This window comes from Panthera pardus, unplaced genomic scaffold (genome assembly GCF_024362965.1).
Source record: "Panthera pardus isolate Hobbes unplaced genomic scaffold, ASM2436296v1 HiC_scaffold_26, whole genome shotgun sequence".
Lineage (NCBI taxonomy): Eukaryota > Metazoa > Chordata > Mammalia > Carnivora > Felidae > Panthera > Panthera pardus.
The window spans coordinates 1,658,163-1,678,782 of NW_026526832.1; the positions used below are offsets into that span (position 1 = coordinate 1,658,163).

Genomic DNA, 20,620 nt, shown 5'->3' on the forward strand with positions numbered 1-20,620 from the left:
GAGCCCTACATCGGACTCTGTGCTGACAGCTCGGAGCCTGGAGCCTGCTTCGGATTCTGCATCTCCTTCTATCTCTGCTTCTCCCCCACTTGCACTCTGTGTCTCTCAAAAATAAATAAATGTGAAAAAAAAATTTAGACTTATGACCTACAGAATTACAAGATAATTTGTATTGTGTTAAGCCACTAAGTTTGAGGTAATTCATTTCAGCAGCAATTGGAAATATAATTAAAAGCTCTCTGGGGTCCTCAACTTTTAAGCATGTAAGGAAGTTCTAAGACCTAAAAGTTTGAGAACCACTGCTGTCAATAAATCCTGTCTTTCTCTCTGGCTCCCTCTTGTCTCATCTTACCTCTTTGTGTTTGTATTGCCACGAATGATCTTCCTCTTGTTAAAATCTTCACCTTTCTTTAAGACTCATGTTATATTCTACCTACCACATCCTCTATCATTTGCCTTGTATTGATGGTCTATGCTTGTCTCCTTATCAAATGTGAACTCATTGAGACCTGTGTTTGATCCTTACCCATTTCAACTAGTATATGGTGTCATGGATTGTATATGCATGGAATATCCTAGCCAACAAGGATGGGAGAGAGATTTGTTGTTTTGTGTTTGAATGACATTAGAAAAAGTGTATGATCACTAATTATGAAGAATAAAGTAAGGAATGTAGAATTGTTTAGGTAAGAAGAGTAGAGATGCTATTCTACCAAATAACAATCAGTGCTAATGATTAGAAAAGTGTGTGGTGTGTGTGTGTGTGTGTGTGTGAGAGAGAGAGAGAGAGAGCGAGCGAGAGAGAGATCCTTAGGATATTTACATTCATTTAATTATGTTTGGCATTTAATTAAAAAAACAATTTTAATAACATGGATATTTCCCAGTCATTTAGCCTGACATTCACCAGCTTTGACTGGAAAATAGGTTCTTTTCTGAAATTGAATAAAATTGAACATAAAGAAATTGTGTGCTTTAAATAGATCTGTCAATCAAATGCTCCGTAAAAATTTGAGAGCTTACTATATGCCAGACACTCTTTATAGGCACTTCTTTTCCAGCGGTGAAGAGCAGCCTGGCGTATAGAAGACATTCAATACAGGGAATGTTCCCTTGACCGTTCCTTTATTCATTTTTTTCTCCTTCCTCGACTCCACCCAAGTTTTGTTTTTTCTTTAAATTCCCTTTTGACCTGGAGCTTTTAGACCCAATGCGACTGCCGTAGGGCGGGATGGCAAGATGGCGGCCTCTGCCTTTGCCCGTGCCTTCAGAGCTGCATCAGGTCAGTGGAAAGCGACGCGCTCGATTTATCCCTTCCCAGAAAGCGGGAATGGCGCGGGATGGAGTAGGCATTTAGCATGGAGGTGAACAGGAAAAAAAAGGCCAGAGGATTGTTCCAAATTGTCTCCGGGGCTGCCTGTGTTCGGCCCCTCGCATTGGATATTTCCGACACTCTTGGATCCTCGCGGACCTGGGTGTCTGTCCCCGGTTTCTGCTTCCTTACCGGCTCCTGGTCGTTCCGCCTTACTTTGAAAACAGACTAAAAGGACGGGACGGAAGGGGGACAGAGGAGGCAGCGAAGTCCCCGCTAACCTTCTGATTTACAGGCTAGGATTCGCCACTCGTGACCGTTGGGCTTGAAAAAGTAATTTCTCTGAACCTCAGATTCTACAGCTCTCAAACGAGGATTGACACCATCTACCTGAGGACTGAATGACCTCGTGCACGTAAAGCGCCCTGCGTAGTGCCTGGCTCACAGTAAGCTTGTATGTATGAGATTCCCACAACGTGCAGGGAATCTGACTCTTTTGCACACTCAGTCCCGGGCACAGGGGCAGTCCTAAGGATTTCTTGACCGAGAGAGATGACAGGAGTGAAGGCAATTAAGTTAAGCTGCCTTCACTCGAAGGACTTTTGCAAAAATATTTAAATGATAAAATTATGAGTAAATTAGTTAAGCACAAAATACATTAGGATAAAACTCTGTGGAAACAATAGAAATTTAAAAAAAAACTACAGTGTAAATTTTCCAACTATTACAGAAGAGCGTTTTTACGTGGAGTAATTTTTGATTGTGAAAATACAACATGTAAAGAAAAATATGTAACACGTGAATGGCTTAACAAATAAGTCTAAAGCAAACGCCATGTAACACCCAAGGCAGGACTTAGAACACTACCAGGAGCCTCTTCTCTGTGTGTTTCTCCCAGTCAAAATTCCCTCTTTCTGCCAAATATAAACACTATCCTCATTTTTATTGTTACCTTGCTTTTATTTCTGTACTAGCTTTAATATCTATGTATGCATCTCTCAGTAATATAACATATTGTTTAGTTTTGCCTGTTTTTCTACTTTACGTGAATGGAATTACACAGGTAACCCTATGTCTTTTAATTTGTGAAATTCATTCATTTTGGGTGTGGCTGTAGTGCTTTCTTGTTGCTATATAATAGTCTCTTATGTGACCACTCCACAGTTCTCCATTTTAGGATACTGGGCATTTGAGTGTTTCCAGTTTGGGGCAATTAGGTCGAAAGCTGATTGACCTTGTGTCCTGGTACCTGAGTGCAAGTTTCTCTAAGATGTGCATGTGTGTATACTTGTAAAACTGGCCATGGAAATTGCTGAATCAGAATGTGTGTGTGTGTGTGTGTGTGTGTGTGTGTGTGTGTGTGTATTGCATTGCCTGATACTGTAAAAGCGATGTGCTTCTTCAAAGTCACCCCAGCACTGTATGTGCCACATCCTCACCAACAGTTGGTATTATTAGACCAGCAAATTTCTGTGAGTCTTATGGGTATTTAGTGGCATCTCATTGTGGTTTAAATATCATTCCCCTGCTTACTAATGAGTTTGAATACCTTTACACATGTATATTGGCGACTTGAATTTTTGATGAAATGTCTACTTAAATATTGTGCCCATTTTTCTATTGAGTTGTCTTATGGGTTCATAGTAGTTCTTTATATATTACGAATGTGCATCCTTTCTCATTTAAGTGTGTTCCCAGGATCTTCTCCCATTCTGGCTAGCCCTTTTAGTTTATTTAAAGTATCTTTTGATGAAAAGAAGTTCTTATTTTCATTGACTTGAATTTATTTTCCTTGCCTTTTTTTTTTTTTTTTTAATTTATTTTGAGAGAGAGAGAGCTCAGGGAGGAGCAGAGGGAGAGAGAGAGAGAAAGAATCCCAAGCAAGCTCCGTGCTCTAAGCTAGGAGCCCAAGGCAGGGCTCATAGTTTGTGAGCTCATGACCTGAGCCGAAATCAATAGGCAGCCATTTAACTGACTGAGCCACTCAGGTGCCCCTGTTGTTCTTGCATTTTTTTAAATAGATGATGTAGGTGGGTATCAACTCACTATGATAGTTAGATTTCATTGTAAGCATTTGAAAGAGTGATGTGACAGCTTATTTTTAAATGTATTTTAAATATACTGGACATTTTAGATGTTACTTAAAATTTTGTGAAAGGGTAAATAATTTTTCAGAATTCTTTTAGAGGGTATGGGATCAAAGAAGCTTGAAGAGCACTGCTTTAGACAGTCATACTCACTTCGCTTCCCACTCCCTACCATTCTTTCGATTCCTGCCACATGGGACTGTTTGTAATTCCCCAAACATACTATGCGATTTTTGCCTCTTCACCTGTGCACTCCGTTCTCTCTGCCTCCTCATTCCTTCAAAATTCTGGTTCTGTGTCACCTTCTTTGTTAAGATATCCGTGTTCTCCATACAAGAATGTGTTTAGAGAAAGCTAGTATGTATTGAAATGCCCAAACAGGGCAGAAGACCGAAGGAGCAGTTAAATTACTGCCCTTGATTTGTGTGCTACCCTTTTGTTAACACATTCCGAGTTAGACTGTGTTCAGTTTTTACAAGGTAAATCGTGTGGTTGGTCCACCTGAGAGTATGGTGGACAAGGGCCTCCAAGTCATTTTCCCAGGAACTGCTCTCAAGTAAGGTTCATCCTTCATTTAATGTATTTATCCCAAATTACGTCTTAATTAATTTTGATCCATTTTACCAAGATCACTTTCAGTGCAGATAGTCTTTGGACTTTGCTTTTATGCAGATGTGACAAACATGCTTTACGCAGCTTCAGGACCTTCATAAAAATTGGGGAAAATAGTCAATTAGGGAGCCAGGAAAAGACTTTCATCAGGAGAATGGCAGTCAACTAATTTGGGGATAGTTTCTAGTCACCTTGGGATTTACCTAATCCCAATCTACTGTTATCCTGTCCACATTTATCTCTTTAGAATATAAAGAAATCTTTTCACATGCCTTTCTAAAATCAGGATATGCTGTGTCTAGACATTTCCATGATTTCCCAGGCTAGGAACTGCAATAAAAAATGAAATGAGGTACTTTTTAAGGAACAATTCACTCCCAATTGATGATGTAGATTTTTCTCCTGTGGTGAATTCTCTGTATCCATTCTAACATTTTGTTTTGTTTTGTTTCGACAGATGAGCCTGTAGTTTACCTATTTATATATTCTAGACCCTTACCTGCTCACTTCCTTCAGGAGTGGTTTCTAAGAATTTCTGAGGGTTTTTTTTGTTTTGTTTTAACCAAAACACCAAGTTTGGATGACCTTGTGAAAATTGGGACATTTTCTTGTCTACAGTCCTCCTCTTCAATTCACTTAATCTTTCAAAAATTATTTCCTAGCTTATCATGTCTGCAAATATTTTCAGTTCTTTGAAATACAGTTATTTATACCTGGAGACTTGAATGCCTTGTACTGAGTAGAGAATTTCACTTCTAAGTTCCCCCCAAAAGGGCTCTCTCAAATGTCTCCTGAATCATGGATTTCAGCTAACTTATTAATGTTTATGCTACCCTTTTTAGTTTGAAAATTGTTATCTTAGATGGAGAACAGAAAAGCAAAAATATGGGTTTTAAGTATTCAATCTTTCTCCTGCCCCCAGGTAACATTATAACATTTTTACTAAGCATTTCTCTGCTCTTTATTATCTGCCATTAGCATTCATTAAATGTTTTCCCTGTGCCAACCCTTCTTCCTAGCACTTTTCATGTTGTCTCATTTAATTCTTGTTACCTCCTCATGATTAACCTTATTTAAATTTGAGGAAACTGGGGCAGAAAAGGGTTAAGTAACGTGCCCGTGGTCACACAGCTAGTGAGTAGTAGAGCTAGATTATGAACCTAGACAGTCTGACTCAAATACCAGTTCTTCCGTTCTACACCACACTGCCTCTCATTTGTGATGTGAAATCAGTGCAGTGGACAATAAGGCAGTGGTTCTAAGCCCTGGCTGAACATCAGACTCCCTGTGGAGTTGTTTTTTGTTTTTTTTTTTTAAGTTTATTTTGAGAAAGAGAGTGTAGGGGAGGGGCAGAGAGAGGGAGAGAGAGAATCCCAAGCCAGTTCCATGTTATCAGCTCAGAGCCCCATGGGGGCTCGAACTCACAAACTGAGATCATGACCTGAGCCGAAATCGAAATCAAGAGTCAGATGTTCAGCTGACTGAGCCACCCAGGTGCCCCAGAGCTTTTTTTTTTTTTTTTTAAACCAACTATTGAGGTGTAATTTACATACCATAAAATTCCTGTCTTATGTGTACAATTTGATGATTTTTAGTAAATTTAATGGGTTGTGCAACCATAAGTACAATCCAGTTTGGGGGCATTTCCATCATCCTGTGGAGCTTTTTCAGTGTGCACATTCTTGAGTCCCACACTAGACTCACAGCCTGAGTGGAGTCAGTGCTCCACTGGCTTTGCAGCCCTGGACTCTTACTTTGGCAGTAATGTGAAGATTATGCATTCAGTCCATGCATCTAGGGCCCCTCCACCCCCACTCTGTGATGCACCTTCTGATCTGTCCCCAGGCATCTCCACACATAACTTCAGGCAGGCAGTGCTCAGCCTTGCGCAGGTCCAGTCCCGGCTCCAGGTGTATGTTTGCTTCAGCCCCCTTGCCTTCATGCATGTTTATCCTATCCGGACTCTCCACCTCCTCTTGTGGCCTGTTCATTTTCTAGAGGAGAGCTCAAGTACCTGTTTTGTTCTTTAGGAAACCTTCTCTTGCTACTCTGTTGCATCTGCAGGGAACGGCCAGGCTTTTGCATCTCTGCCCTGCCTTTGCCCTATGTGCTATGGAGCCCTACTTCATCACATTGTAAGATCTGGTGGGTGGGACTTAATGTTACAACTGTTTTGTTCCCTACTGTTGAACACAGAACTAGGACACATCAGAGTGGATTGTGGTGATGGTTGTACAGCTTTCTATGTTTATTTAAAAAGTATTGAATTCACACACAGTTGGGTAGTTTTATGGTATTTATGTTCTACCTCAATAAAGTTGGTAAAGGGGCACCTGGGTGTCTCAGTCAGTTAAGTGTCTGACTTCGGCTCAGGTCATGATCTCACGGTTTGTGAGTTTGAGCCCCACGTTGGGCTCTGTGCTGACAGTTCAGAGCCTGAAGCCTGCTTTAGATTCTGTGCCTCCCTCTCTCTCTGCCCCACTCCTGTTTGCACTGTGTCTCTCAAAAACGAATACACATTTAAAAAAAATTTTTTTTTTTTAAATAAAGTTGGTAAAAAGCTCCACAGGTGAGTCTGATACTCACCTTGCTTTGATACATTACTTAATTTTGAACATCTGGATGCAGAATTTGGCTTATCATATTAAATATGTTTCTCTCTCTTTACAGGAGTCTTACAGCCCCTGAATATTTTGGTGTCTTCAGCCTGTCAAAACGGTGTCAAGAATGCCTGTCTTAGTTCTGCACTGTCCACCCGGCATTTTAGTTCTCTGCAGACACCAGTTGTTTCCTCTGCTCCCAGACTTGCCACGTCTGTCAGAAACCTGACGTGTGGACATACTGCAGCAATCCTCAATAGGTAGAGTATATTTCAGTAAACATGATGCTGAGACAAAAATTCTAAAATACTCATGCCTGCAAAGATGTTTTAGAAGCAGACTTCTAATATCTAGAAACAGACTTATTATATAGACTTTGCCTGGTGGAGGGGAGAATATGATTGATAGCCATGTGCCTACCTGCCCGACAGAGCACACTTCTGATGTTCTAGATGTGGTTTCCTGGATGGAAGCTGTCAGCCAAAGCGGAGGGTGAACGAGATGCTGAGCGGGCAAGACTGCTATCCATTTAGTCAACAAATACTTAGTTAAGGACTCCTGGGTACTCAGTACTTGGCAGAAAGGATGCGAAGATAAAGTGAAGTCCTCAAGGAGTTAGAGATAACTCTGAATAGATAAGAAGTCAGATGATTGGGGCGCCTGGGTGGCTCAGTCGGTTAAGCGTCCGACTTCGGCTCAGGTCATGATCTCACGGTCCGTGGGTTCGAGCCCCGCGTCAGGCTCTGTGCTGACAGCTCAGAGCCTGGAGCCTGTTTCAGATTCTGTGTCTCCTTCTCTCTGTGACCCTCCCCCATTCATGCTCTGTCTCTCTCTGTCTCAAAAATAAATAAACGTTAAAAAAAAAAAAATTAAAAAAAAAGTCAGATGATTAAAATACAATAGGATAAATTCTCTCATGGGGATTGAGGGGGCAGATTATGGAAGGCTTACATGTTGGCGATGGTTGTTATTCTTATTTATGCTTAGTGTCCAGGATCATTTGAAGTAACAACGTATATTAAAGTCAGCTGTATTCCAGTGGAGCTGCTCCACTCATTTTTTTTTTTTAAGTTTATTTACTTTGAACTAAAAAAAATTTTTTTAAGTGTTTATTTTGACAGAGAGACAGCGAGCAGGGGAGGGACAGGGAGAGAGGGAGACACAGAATCCGAAGCAGGCTCCAGGCTCTGAGCTGTCAGCACAGAGCCGGACACGGGACTCGAACTCATGAACTATAAGATCATGACCTGAGCTGAAGTCAGATGCTTAACTGACTGAGCCACCCAGGCACACCTTTAAGTTTATTTATTTTGGGATAGAGAGAGGGAGAGAGAGCAAGAGAGAGAGAGAGAGAGAGAGAGAGAGAGAGAGAGAGTGAGTCCCAAGCAGGCTCCACACTGTCAGTGCAGAGTCTGATGAGGGGCTTGAATCATGAACTGTGAGATCATGGCCTGAGCCGAAATCAAGAGTCAGATGCTTAACCGACTGAGCCACCCAAGCGCCCCCACTCATTTCTAAGTATAGAAATGGATTTTATCCTTTAATGAGTCTTATTGCTGAGTTATATTTTTAAAAATATATTTTAGAGCAGCCCCCTTGCTTCCAAATGTCCTGAAGCTACCAGTCAGAACCGTAACATACTTCAGTTCACGGAAAGGGAAGAGAAAGACTGTGAAAGCTGTCATCTACAGGTTTCTTCGACTTCATTCTGGCCTGTGGCTAAGGAGGAAGGTGAGTCTTCACACTATTAGATTGAAAAAGGATTGGGAGGATATTAAAAAGAAGCAGAATTCAGTGAGCCTATTCACTGATGTACCTTCCTTTCATTTACCAGCAGCTTTTACAGTGCTGTGCTTAAGTACCAATTTGGCAGGCATCTCTTAATGTAAATGAATTCATGTGAAGAAAACACATTTAAGCATGCATAAAACAAAACACTCTTCACAATAGCTAACGTCTTCACTGTAGGATGGGTCTATCTCAGGTCTTTTATATGTCTGTGCATCTAATGATCACCAGAAGCCCTTTGAAACCCCCAATGTGTAATAACCTGTGGGGAAGCTCTGTTTAAGCCTAGAGTGTTAGAGCAAGAGTTGCCTTCAACAAGGACTTAGTCTCGTGGCTCAGATTGGGGACTGAAGAGCTTTCAACCAATTTTGGATTGGATTCTCTGTGGCTTAGTCTTTATGACAGAACATTGACCCTACATGAACTTTTTTTAACTTTATGTTTTTCTGTCTGTTGGTATGTATGATTGGGCTCCATATCAGACAGAACCCTAACACTTACTCTGACCTGGGACCATAGCCTGTGAGGGGGAATTCTGACAAATTATTACTGCTCTGTCCTCTCTCACAGCATGTCATAAGCATGAATGTGGGCTTTTTCGTTCATGTCTTTATTCATGGAAACAGAGTAGCTGATGATTAGAAAGCAGTTGAAGACTAGAGCTTTGTAAAACTACCTTTGAGTTTTAATAACTATTCAAATTCTAATTCCTTTTCACTACTTGGAAGTTAATGAATGATTCTTAAAGATCGAAATTTGTTTCTCCATAAAAATAAAATACTTAATTGGTGGGACTTTCACTAGTTGAAAGGTTGAAAGGATTATCTCCTATTACATAAATAATCCTAAATTTATAGGTAAATATGTTGATTGGAACTCTCCGCTCATTCCTCCTTTGGAACAATACTGTGGTAGTTCCTTTGCTACACTTGTAATTAGAAGCTCATGTAATCTGTAAATAGCCAAACTAAATAAATTTAGTTCAGTTAATAGTTCTGAATTTTGTGAATTTTGGACCATTGGAAAATTTCCTCCCCTTTGTTGTCATATTGATTATAACCAGGTCTTCATCTAGCCCTAGATAAAATAAGATGGGTGGTTTTCTTTGCCTTCCTTTCTATGCCCCTTTTATTGGGCTCTGAAACCATCATGTTATTGTAAAGGACCTGGTCACATTCTCTAATCATAATGCCTCGTCCCCACTCAAGGTCCCAAAAGTTATTCTATATGCAGAATGGCCTGCTTCACCAAAATGCAATTTTTAGGGGAAAACAAAAAAGCTGGATGGGTTAATTTATATTCATGTTTAAAAACTGAAAATACTTTCTGCAGCACAGTTTTATTCTCTCTCATTTCTGAACCTAGACATTGTCTGAAAAGTTTCAAGCACTTTCACAGTGGTTGCATTCCATAGAATAATGATCAAAGATACTCGTGGTAATAGGACAAAAAATTAACTGTCTGTAAGTCAGAAATCCACAGGGACCCAGCTTGGCTTACAAACTAGAAAATTATTACACAAATAGGGGGATTGGATTTGAATCTTTCCATTGAAATTGTAAGCACTGAGTAGTAAAAATCTAATCTCTGGCATTTTAAAATCAGAACTCTTAAATACTGTTTTCTTATTTCTGAGTATTAACTGTACTGTAGAAGTTGCTGGTCAGAGTGATGATATCAAGACATGTCAGAAACCCAAGATGATTTCTCAGCCCAGGGCTAAGGTTTTGTTCAGTTAGTGTAGTGCCCTAAAGAGTAAAGAGCCCTTGGCCTGAAAGGACTCAAGGGCTCTTAGCAAAAGCTTGAGTTCTAGTCTCCCGTCCCCACTAACTTTCTGTGTGGTTTTAGCCACGTATTAACCTGGGTGGCACCAAAGTCTCTTCTGGTCTAAACAGACTATCCTTGTAGTTTTTACATTCAATCGAATCTAATTTTTCTACAAAAATTAATTATTTTCTTTCAAAATTAATAATGCTTGGATGCTGTATCTGGCAGTTCTGAGTTAAACAGACAGGCTAACACCACTCCCAGTAGCAATTTTATTGTATTCGGTATTCCTTAGAAAAGTACTTACACTACAGAAATCAGTCCCTACTGTGAAAGGAGGAAATGAAGCTATAAATTTAGGTGCTGTGCTCATCGGCCCTTGTAATACCTAGTCCCCTTAAATGAACATAAATCTTATCATCCTAGCCAGTGATGTCCTTCCTCAGCCTTACACTGGGAAAAATAGTAGAGTAGTGGTTAAGAACTCTTACTAGTTCCATGACCTCAGTTGGCTACTTTACTTCTATAACCAGTGGTGGTTTTTCTTGAATCTGTAAAATGAGAATAATGGTATGTTGTTGAAGATTGTTGAAGAGATCATAAGGTAATGCATATAAAGTTAGCGATTATAATTATACACCATTACCCTGTACTTTCCCCACCACAAAGATTCATCAAAGTATTAAATTACTAATATTTCTTTTTCAAACTGCATATACTTTTTCTGTATCTCCCCCTCATTGAGAATCACATCTTTCTTTTTTAAAATTTTTTTTTTTTTCAACGTTTTTTATTTATTTTTGGGACAGAGAGAGACAGAGCATTAACGGGGGAGGGGCAGAGAGAGAGGGAGACACAGAATCGGAAACAGGCTCCAGGCTCCGAGCCATCAGCCCAGAACCTGACGCGGGGCTCGAACTCACGGACCGCGAGATCGTGACCTGGCTGAAGTCGGACGCTTAACCGACTGCGCCACCCAGGCGCCCCGAGAATCACATCTTTCTGAAAAACATTACCAGCCCCAAGGAAAGTCTCATCCTTGTTCTCATTGGACCTATAAACCATGAATAGTGAAGATATCTGTTGTTTCCTACATAACGTCTTGTTTTAAATGTCTTTATAATATTATCCCACAGGCTGGTTATAAGAAAAAATTATGGAAAAAGACGACTGCAAGAAAAAGGCGCTTGAGGGAATTCGTGTTCTGCAATAAAACCCAGAGCAAGCTCTTAGATAAAATGACAACGTCTTTTTGGAAGAGGCGAAACTGGTATGCTGACGATCCTTATCAGAAGTATCATGATCGGACAAACCTGAAAGTCTAGATCAGAAGTTTTAGGACTTCCCAGTTACTGAATATGTATCTTTGTGTAAATGATGTCTTTGCAAAAATGAATAAGTGTAAAACTCGATGTAAATTGTGCCAATTGGTATGGAAACATACAGTTCCAACATTAAACTTATTAAAGTTTTAAAACTTAATGGATTAAACATTTCAAAATTTGTTCAGGGAAATGAGAGTTTAAAATTGTTGATTATTTTTAACAAATGGTAATGGCTTAACTATTTCCACTTAGGCTTATCTAGTTGCAAGGAATTTGAAGTTAGAGCAGGCATAAGAAGACTGAAAGCCAACAAGTTACCTCAAGCAGTGTGACATTATTTGAAGTATGTGTGCCTGGGAACTCAGGAACCACCTCACCAGCTCCATCCCCCTCCCAGAAATAACCCCCAGGTCTCAGGAACGAACAGAACAGAAATTGTAGGGTGTTCCAAGATCCAAGGCACCTCGAAGGGCCTCAGGAGCAAAAGATGCTAGATTTTTAGTGTTGGGGGGTCTGCCATGCATGTGACTCAGTTTCTGCCCCCGTCATAATCCTAGCTCGTACCTTTCGGGTTGTTTTCTGCGTCCTAACCCTCAGCTCCCATCTCCAGGCTCCAGTTGCCAAGAGTCTCTAACTGGGCCAGCTTATGTCTTTACACCAGGTCTTCTCAGGGGTCATTGACCGGTGTCAGGAGCCCACCCTGCCTCAGTTGGTTGTGTTAGCAGGTTCACATGGAGCAGTTTCGCTTAAAGGTGAGCTTGGGGTTGTAGCACACATCTAGTATGCTAGGCTTATTGATTCATAACAGTTCTCAGTTTATTGGAACAGGATTTTTATAGGGAGAAGAGTAAATCAAACAGCTGTTCTGTATGCCCATTCATGAAACAGAACAGGCTTTACACGTGAGGACAAAAACTTCTTATTCAAGAGTTGAAAGGTACTGTATTTTCTAAAAGATGATTTATCTACCAGAGATTTCATGTTTTTAATTGTGAGGATAAACATTTTCCAAAGGCACATTGTAGACACTAAGCAAGAGTTAAGCATTGTTCATTTGAAGAGGGCTGGGTAAGAGGCATTAAGGAAAATTCTTTTCACCGTGTGGTTAAAGCTAGGGCAGTGGTTCTGAGCTGTCCCATCAGAGTCATCTGGGAAGCATTTTCCAACAAGAGAGCACTTGGCCTGGTTGAAAAACCACTGTAGATCTTAACCAACTTACGATGGGGTTACACCCCAGTAAACCTATTGTAAATTGGAAATATTGTTAAGTCAAAAATGCATTTAATACACCTAAGCTACCAAACATCGTAGCTTGGCCTAACCTACCTTACATGTGCTCAGAATACTTGCATTAGCTTACAGTTGAGCAAAATCATCTAACACAAAGCCTATTTTATACTGAAGTGTTGACTGTCTTGTGTTTATTGAATACTGTACCAAAAGTGAAAAACAGAAAGGTTGTGTGTGGGTGAGGATGGTTGTAAGTCTATCCGTTGTTTACCCTTCTGATCACGTGGCTGACTGGGAGCCTCGGCTCGTTCCCACTGCCCAGCATCACGAGAGAATATCTTACCACATATCACTAAGCCAGGAAAAGATCAAAATCAGAATTTTTAAAAGTACGGTTTCTACTGAATGTGTGTTGTTTCACACCATCATAAAGTCGAAAAATCTAAGACCATCGTGAGTCACGGACTGTGTCTATTAATTAGAATTCTGCCTCAATTACTACTTCAAATCCTTTAATAGTTGATGATAAGATGAAGTTTCTCTATTGTTAATAGAATAAGGTTAAAGATAACCAAGTTGAAATTCTGTGGCAAGTCAGGCTAGGATTATGAGAGGAACGTCTTGAAACCAGTGCATGTTCCTTAAAAGAAAAAGGGGTGACAATAGAGTGTTCCAAAACTAGAAGGCCACCTGTATGTCTGTTTATGTGACCAATTAATAAAGAGCAGACATTTGATTGGAGATGAGGTAAGACTGCAGCGTGCAGTGGCATTCTGTTTTGATGGGTTTTCATTTTCTTGTAGCTTCTGACATGGCAGAATCTAAGCACTTACAAGGTTTCCACATCACTTCTCACCCACCCAGCTCCCGCCTCCACTCACCCCTGGTAGCAGGATGGAACTGGTACCTGAAGAAGTTGAGGAGGAGGCCACTTTCCCACTGCCTCTGTGACTTCGCTAGTGCAAATACAGACAACAAAGCTCTCAGTTATAGGGGCCTCAGAGCACCTTGGTTTTTCCCGTAGACCCAGGGTAGGAGGGGTAGAGACCAGGACCGGCAACCAGACCTCAGCATCCAGACACGGACTGAGGTGTAAGGGCTGCCACACGTGTGATTTCGGAGAAAGGGACTTTTCGTGTATATGACTTTTGTTTTATGGGTAGCAGGGCTTATCATCGACACTGATTTTATCATCGACACTGATTTTATACTCTGACAACCAAACATCTTTCATTAAAGAGCCTACTGAAATGGCACCGAACTTTATGTGAAGGTACAATTTATTGAATACCAACTGCGTTCCAGCATAGGGATGGGCATATAAATACAAAACTGAATCCTCATTCCAACTTTGCAGGGGAGGTTTTTTCTTTAAGTTTATTTATTTTTTTAGTAATCTCTGCACCTGTTGTGGGACTAGAACCCACGACCATCAGATCAAGAGTCTCACACTCTTCCAACTGAGCCAGCCAGGTGACCAAGGGAGATACTTTTTAATCCCTGGTTTAGATTTGAGGAAACTCCAGCTTATAGAAAGTTAAATAAATTACCCAAAATACAGCTAATAAGTCACAGAACCTAGGTCTAACTTCTTGGAATCCTATGCATTTCCTGGAGTCTTTTAACATGAAAATTCGTATCTAAATTAAGTGACTATGACCTAGCACTAGAAATACTAAATACTTATTCATGACACTGTACCAAGTCAGCCTTTGCTTTTCTGTTATTTGTCAGTTCTTCACCTGGTTAATCTCAGTTCTGTTGCCATTGGACTTGGCTCAATAAATGAATAAATGAATGGAGTTTTAGCCTTTCTTTCCACCTCTTTGTCTTCCTTTCAGCCTTCTGAATGTGGTCCTTTATCTGCTGCTGCTTTCTTTTATAGCCCTCATGCCAACCATACAGAATATAAGACTATAAATGCAAAGAAAATGAGTGTTGCATTTTGATGTTTCAAATTTTAAGTGTTCAAGTCTTTGTGACCACCCAGTAAAGCTTATATGTGCCTGTTCACATTTTTTTTAAATGTTTATTTTGAGAGAGAGAAAACGTGTGCACGTGCCTATGTGAGCAGGGGAGGGGGAGAGGGAGAGACGGGGAGAGAGAATCCCAAGCAGGCTCTATGCTGTCATCACAGAGCCTGATGTGGGGCTCGAACCCACGAACTGTGAGATCATGATCTGAGCCGAAATCAAGAGTTGAACGCTTAACCAACTGAGCCATCCAGGCACCCCGTTCATATTTTTAAGTAAACTTTGCACCCAGCATGGGGCCCAAACTCAGGACCCCAGGATCAAGAGTCATATGTTCTACCGACTGAGCCAGCCAGGTACTCCGCCTGTTCCTTTTTTTTTTTTTTTTTTTTTTAAGATTTTTAAAAATTGTTTCTTTTTGAGAGAGGGAGAATACAAGTTGGGGAAGGGCAGAGAGAGGGAGACAGAGGATCCAAAGTGGGCTCTGCACTGACAGTGGAGAGCCTAATGTGGGGCTCAAACTCGTGAACTGTGAGATCATGACCTGGGCTGAAATCAAGAGTTGGATGCTTAACCAACTGAGCCCCCCAGCTGCCCCAGCCTATTCATATTTTAAAGACAAGGGCTGCAGCAGTATTAAGAGCACCCATGTCACTCAGTGCTCCTCTGCACATTCTACCCTCTTCTGACCTGCACATGTACTCCCTCACTTGCAGGCGAGGGAACAGGTACCAAGAAGGAAAACGATAGACCAAATTTCTGCTTGCACAATTAAAACTGCTTACCAGATGAGCTGCTCTATTTTCATAGCCACACAGATTCCACTAGTGACTTTTAAAAATGTAAAACATACTACCAGGTTTCTATTTACATGATCAACTATTTTTCAAAACACCCATTTTAATTTTTTTCCCACAACAATTCTATGCAGTAGGCATGGGGCCAAGGCACCGGGCCAGTTAATGACTGAGCACTCAGCTTCTAAATCCTTGCTACCTTCCACATTTTAAAAAAGTATTTTCCCTTTCTGGGGCTCCTGGGTGCCTCTGTTGGTTAAGCGTGCCAACTCTTGATTTTGGCTCAGGCCATGATCTCATGATGATGGGATCAGGCCCCATGTTGGGCTCTGCGCTGAGCATGGAAACTGCTTGAGATTCTCTCTCTCCCTCTCTCCCTGCCCCTCCCCCCACTCAAGCTTTCTCTCTTTCAAAAATAAAAATAAAAATAAACATTCTAAAGTATTTTCTCTTTAAGTATCTTCTCATAAGCTCGACATTACAAAGATGTTTTTTAAACATCTATAACATATGAGTATCTTCTCATAAGCTCGACATTACAAAGATGTTTTTTAAAAGAAAAACGTTAAGACTTTATTCAAGGTATATATCAGGCATTGTAACAAAACAGAACTTCAACCTTTGGAATACTGTAATTTTACATCCCTTTGATGCACAGTCCAGTATACTATTTTATCACAGATCATTCTATAGGGACTACAGGAATAAACTAGGGAAACTGCACAGTCACAACCGAGAACGTCAGCTCTTTGAGTGTGTGCCGTTTGAGAATGAAGCACATCCTTTGCCGTTTCAAATACTGTGCAAGGCGAGGACTAGGAAGATACTCAGCTGTGGTCATGGTGGACAAGCACTGTTATCACAAACACACGGACAGTTTACACACATTTCAGAGGCCAGTGAAGTGAGCAAGCTATTCACACAAAGCCAGGAGGGATTATGACTCCATTTTCTAGTGTATAAGTACACCACCCCATCTTACCTCCTCAGAAACAGAACAGGTGCTCAACGGCAAATAACTAAAAGTTATTACATGAAAATTACAGACTTTCAAGCTAGCATTTTGTAAACAGCCTATGTCTGTAAATCAGGAAATTAAAAACGTTCAGTTATATCCTCTAGACAGAACACCACAGCACTACATGTACACTTGGAGGCATTCACATTTTATGTCAGTCCATACACAAATATACAGCTTGTTGGATAAGTAAACACATTTTGCCAGAAATATGACAGCTGCTCTCATTTGTACAGTGAGTGTTTTTAAGAGAGAAACCAACTCCCTAATCAACACTTGAAGGAAAAATAGTTACATTTACATTAAGACAGCAGTTTGGATACCTTTAAATTTTTTAAATCTTGAATGAGCAGTAATACAGCATGTCTGAGAGTAGAGTGCTTCAAACTTGTTTTTGGCATAGTTGAGTGCAAACTTGATAGCTTGTACTTGTTAAAACTTTACATTGTAAAATGGTGAAAATATAGTTTGTTCACGAAGGATCTCTGCTGCTAAAGGCATTTATTATTTTGGCAAAGAAAAGAAAAAAACACTGCTAAAAAGCAGCTTAAGCAGTTTCTGGTAATTCTGGGTACTCCCAACTAACAGGTAAATACATTTAAAGCATATATTTTTCCTCTGAAACTATTCAGTGAGCTTTAAGAAATTAGATTTTTGTCTTCCCTAGTGGGTTTAGGGATTGGTGGGTGTGGGGGAAAGATCATAAAGAGCCTACGTTTGCCCTCTGAACCACAAATTTGCTTTTAGGTTTGTTTTCCTAAATCCCATTGTAAATTACAAACTCACCTTCAGAGGAATTGTGGGAAGAAGGGATTTAAATGTGCATATCTGGCAACAATCAACTTCAGGTAAAACCCTTTCTCGGGTGGCTAAGATCCAGCCAGTGTGCCATCAGCAAAGACTACTGATATATGTTGGTGTATGTAGCTCAGTAATGAGACGGTCTTTAACTGGGCCTGTTTATAGCCGGTTGACAGCAAGTTCTATGTGGTACATAACACTAATTCTCTAGTCTTCAGGGCATATCTATGAACAAACACAATCCAAGTATTATAAGTGACTGGTTTGTGACCACTGCATGCATTACACTGAAAGAAAACACCAACTCTAAGCACAAATATACAAGTCCTACATTTTAGGCTCAGCTCTCCAAGGGGGTGGGGAGCAGCTACCTCGGACTGAAATGCTATGTAAACCAGATTCTTCTTTTCAGATAAAGTTCTCAGTCTAAGTAGAGAGTCCCCTTAGCTAGTGCTCTATTATACTAAGCGATCTCGGCTTGCATAAGACGTCTGGTAAGACGCGGAGTGCCCATGAGTGCGACTTCTCTCGTTCACATTCTGCACAAGCCGGGAAGGGTGTGAGCCACAGCTGCCCAGGGAGCTGAGCAGCAAGTCAGTCCATAAAGATCTCAACCTCTGAAACCTTTCTAGAACCCAGCATTTTGACAGGTGTCTCAGACGTATTTGACAGCATATCTGAAACATAGTTTTAGGTTTGTTTTGGGTTGATTGGTCGGTTTTTGCTTACTGTTCTCTTGATCAAGTGCTCAGATTATAGGCTCCTCTACCTAGGGAAATAAGTCACAGAACTGGTTACTATGAAGGAGAAACAATCATTTGTCAAGCACTGATGGAACACTCAAAATGATTCCTCACAACAGCCCTGTGAGTTCACATCCCCAGGAGGTTTTACCAAAGGTGAGCCACCTGCCTAAGCCATTGGTACATCCCTCGACAAAATTCAGAAGCTCTTAACCCAGAATCCAGGGGGAGACAAGCTTCTTGTGACCTCTCTTATTCTGGGCTGTTCCCCTGGCCTCATTACACTCGTGTCTGTCATTACAATATTGTCTCTTCATTCTAAACGTCTCTGGTCTACTGACTTAACATCTATCTGAAGAATATGGACCATCGTCCTACAGGAAAAGGGCTGTTTTACTGGAGTTGTATTTGGAAGCTTTATAAGCACATCTGAGACATTCTCTAGAATCAAAATAATTTTTTACATATCTCGTAGTTTTCTTACATATCAGAACCTCTGGCAGCCCTTGCGAGTCCATTACATTAAGCCAAAAGCCATAAATATGTACACCGTAGTCCAAAGTATTAGTACCAAGAACAAAAAAAGTTTAAAAAAATTGCTTTGTTTGCATTTACAGGACTAAAAACGAAGTATGCAACAAATAAATTACAAATGTACATCTCAGCAGTGTGAGGGTGATCTCTTATATTTCTAAAACCACACTGCTGACAATCCAATTGCAGAAAACTACTAACCTCAAGACTTAAAGGTCACACCCCACCCCCACACACAAGCTACCTTTCCCTTTAGCCTCTCCCCAGCAAAATAAAGAAAAGGAAAATAAAAATCTTAAAAGTGTAAGAGGAGAGAGAGAAAAGGCTGTGTCTGTGAGGCTGCACACTCAAAGCACGCCAGCTTGCGGATTTCTATGTTATTAGTGACTAGCTCTTTAAGGCAGAGAAGAAACATTCTGTGGGTCCGGTGCTGTTGGCTCATCTCACTCACGTGGTTTCAGTGGCTGAGGATGAGGTACTTTTCTTCCTAAAGCGGGATCGAAGGACTCTAGGCGGTGCCTGGCAGAGAAAACACAAAAAGGCATCCCTCAATTTGGTGTATGCATTGAACCTTTAAAAAAAAATTTTTTTTTGAACATTTATTTTTGGGAGACAGAGCACAAGTGGATGAGGGGCAGAGAGAGGGAGACACAGAATCTGAAGCAGGCTCCAGGCTCTGAGCTGTCAGCACAGAGCCTGACGCGGGGCTCAAACTCACAAGCCGTGAGATCATGACCTGAGCCAAAGTCGGACACTTAACCGACTGAGCCACCCAGGTGCCCCTGCATGGAACCTTTTGAGGTGAGCACCTGTGTGCGTTTTGTGTTGAGACACACAACTCCTTTGGTACACAAACACTTGTGTGACACAGTTGGCTGGGTGGAGGGCTCACTCCTAAGCAGGAATCAGGGTCACACCCCAGCATCCTGAAGCTGAGCACCTCCCTCCCTCTTCATGCTCCCTAAGTCCCTGAGTCTTGGGAGCAAAATGACCCTAACAAGTGACTCAGCACAGAGAAACGCCTCCCTAACTCTTCCCTTGTCTTTGTTATTTCCTTTGGGAACCAGCCTCATATTTCTAGGTACGTGCTAAAAATTTCCATCACCAAGTTTCCCGTGTTCTTTCTGGATGTGAAATCTTTTAATGCACAGCAAGCCACACAGCAAAAGGAAACACTGTCCTTAAGTATAAAGGTGTCCACCTCATCTCCCCCACAAATGACTATCAAGGGAGCCCTCCTACCATGGGACACACAGATCACAGAAATTCCTTCTACAATGAAAGAAAAAGAAATTTTTCTCCTGACATAGCACTCAAGGCCGGGGGGGGGGGGGGGGGGGGGGGGGGGAGGGGGTTGGGGAGGGGAGGAGGAGGGAGGAGGGAGTGCAGTCACACAACTGGCTCCAAGCTACCCTCAACCCTTGTCTCTGTCCACTTCTCTCTACTAACTTTTGCTGTGGCATCCTTCCACACCTCTGTTCCTTCTGACCTGAAGCCCTTCCCTTCCTTCTCTGTCTTGCTGTTTATTGTCCTCTCTAGCACCCAGCTCAAAAGTCACTCCTGAGCCCCTCTCCTCACAGCCCAGTGACACACAACCAGGGCCACCTTTGTTCTCCTAGTGTTTTGCACACAAGAGGACATCAGGGGACTTTGCATCCTTGGCAGAGTGTGTTTGCTCTGGTCCCTGTCTCCCCCTCCACACTGTGAACTTCTGGAGGGCAGGTCCACATTCGCCATTTCCCAGTAAGTAGCTCAGTGCCTGGAAGGCACACAGAAGAGAAGGAGGGAGAAAGGGAGAGAACAAAACAGGAAATAGGAAGGTCTGGTCTTCCACATCCCCAGTCCCTCACATCACCATTTTGACTAGGAAATGTTGACCGGCCACCTCTGGACTCAGAGTAAAAGAGGAATCAGGGAAACCTACCTTTAGAAACCTGCCTTAGGCTGTTTAAAGTAAACAGTAAAGCAGCTTGTGCCGTTTTAACACAACAAAACCAAAATGGCAAAACCCTTAGACCCTATGATGTTTTGGG

General features: G+C 41.3%; 2 protein-coding genes across 6 annotated transcripts in view; one reads left to right on the forward strand and one right to left on the reverse strand.

Annotated features, from left to right (window-relative positions):
- Positions 1 to 1,027: 1,027 nt before the first annotated feature.
- Positions 1,028 to 11,648, forward strand: MRPL35 (mitochondrial ribosomal protein L35). 2 transcript variants are annotated; one of them, XM_019443983.2, is made up of 4 exons: positions 1,028 to 1,282; positions 6,682 to 6,871; positions 8,198 to 8,342; positions 11,303 to 11,648. In XM_019443983.2, exons 1-4 carry the CDS (start codon positions 1,240 to 1,242, stop codon positions 11,489 to 11,491), a joined length of 567 nt encoding a protein of 188 aa, XP_019299528.1. In that variant the 5' UTR covers positions 1,028 to 1,239; the 3' UTR covers positions 11,492 to 11,648. The 2 variants fall into 2 exon arrangements, with proteins under 2 accessions (XP_019299528.1, XP_053746888.1); XM_053890913.1 differs by lacking the exon at positions 1,028 to 1,282 and adding an exon at positions 4,534 to 4,933.
- Positions 11,649 to 16,038: 4,390 nt separating this feature from the next.
- REEP1 (receptor accessory protein 1) overlaps positions 16,039 to 20,620 on the reverse strand; it is a 110,825-nt gene continuing 106,243 nt past the window's right edge. For all 4 annotated transcript variants that reach the window (XM_053890917.1, XM_053890916.1, XM_053890915.1 and 1 more), the window contains one exon: positions 16,039 to 19,106. In XM_053890917.1, the coding sequence (XP_053746892.1) occupies positions 19,035 to 19,106 (72 nt within the window). In that variant the 3' untranslated portion in view covers positions 16,039 to 19,034. The remainder of the gene's footprint in view (positions 19,107 to 20,620) is intronic.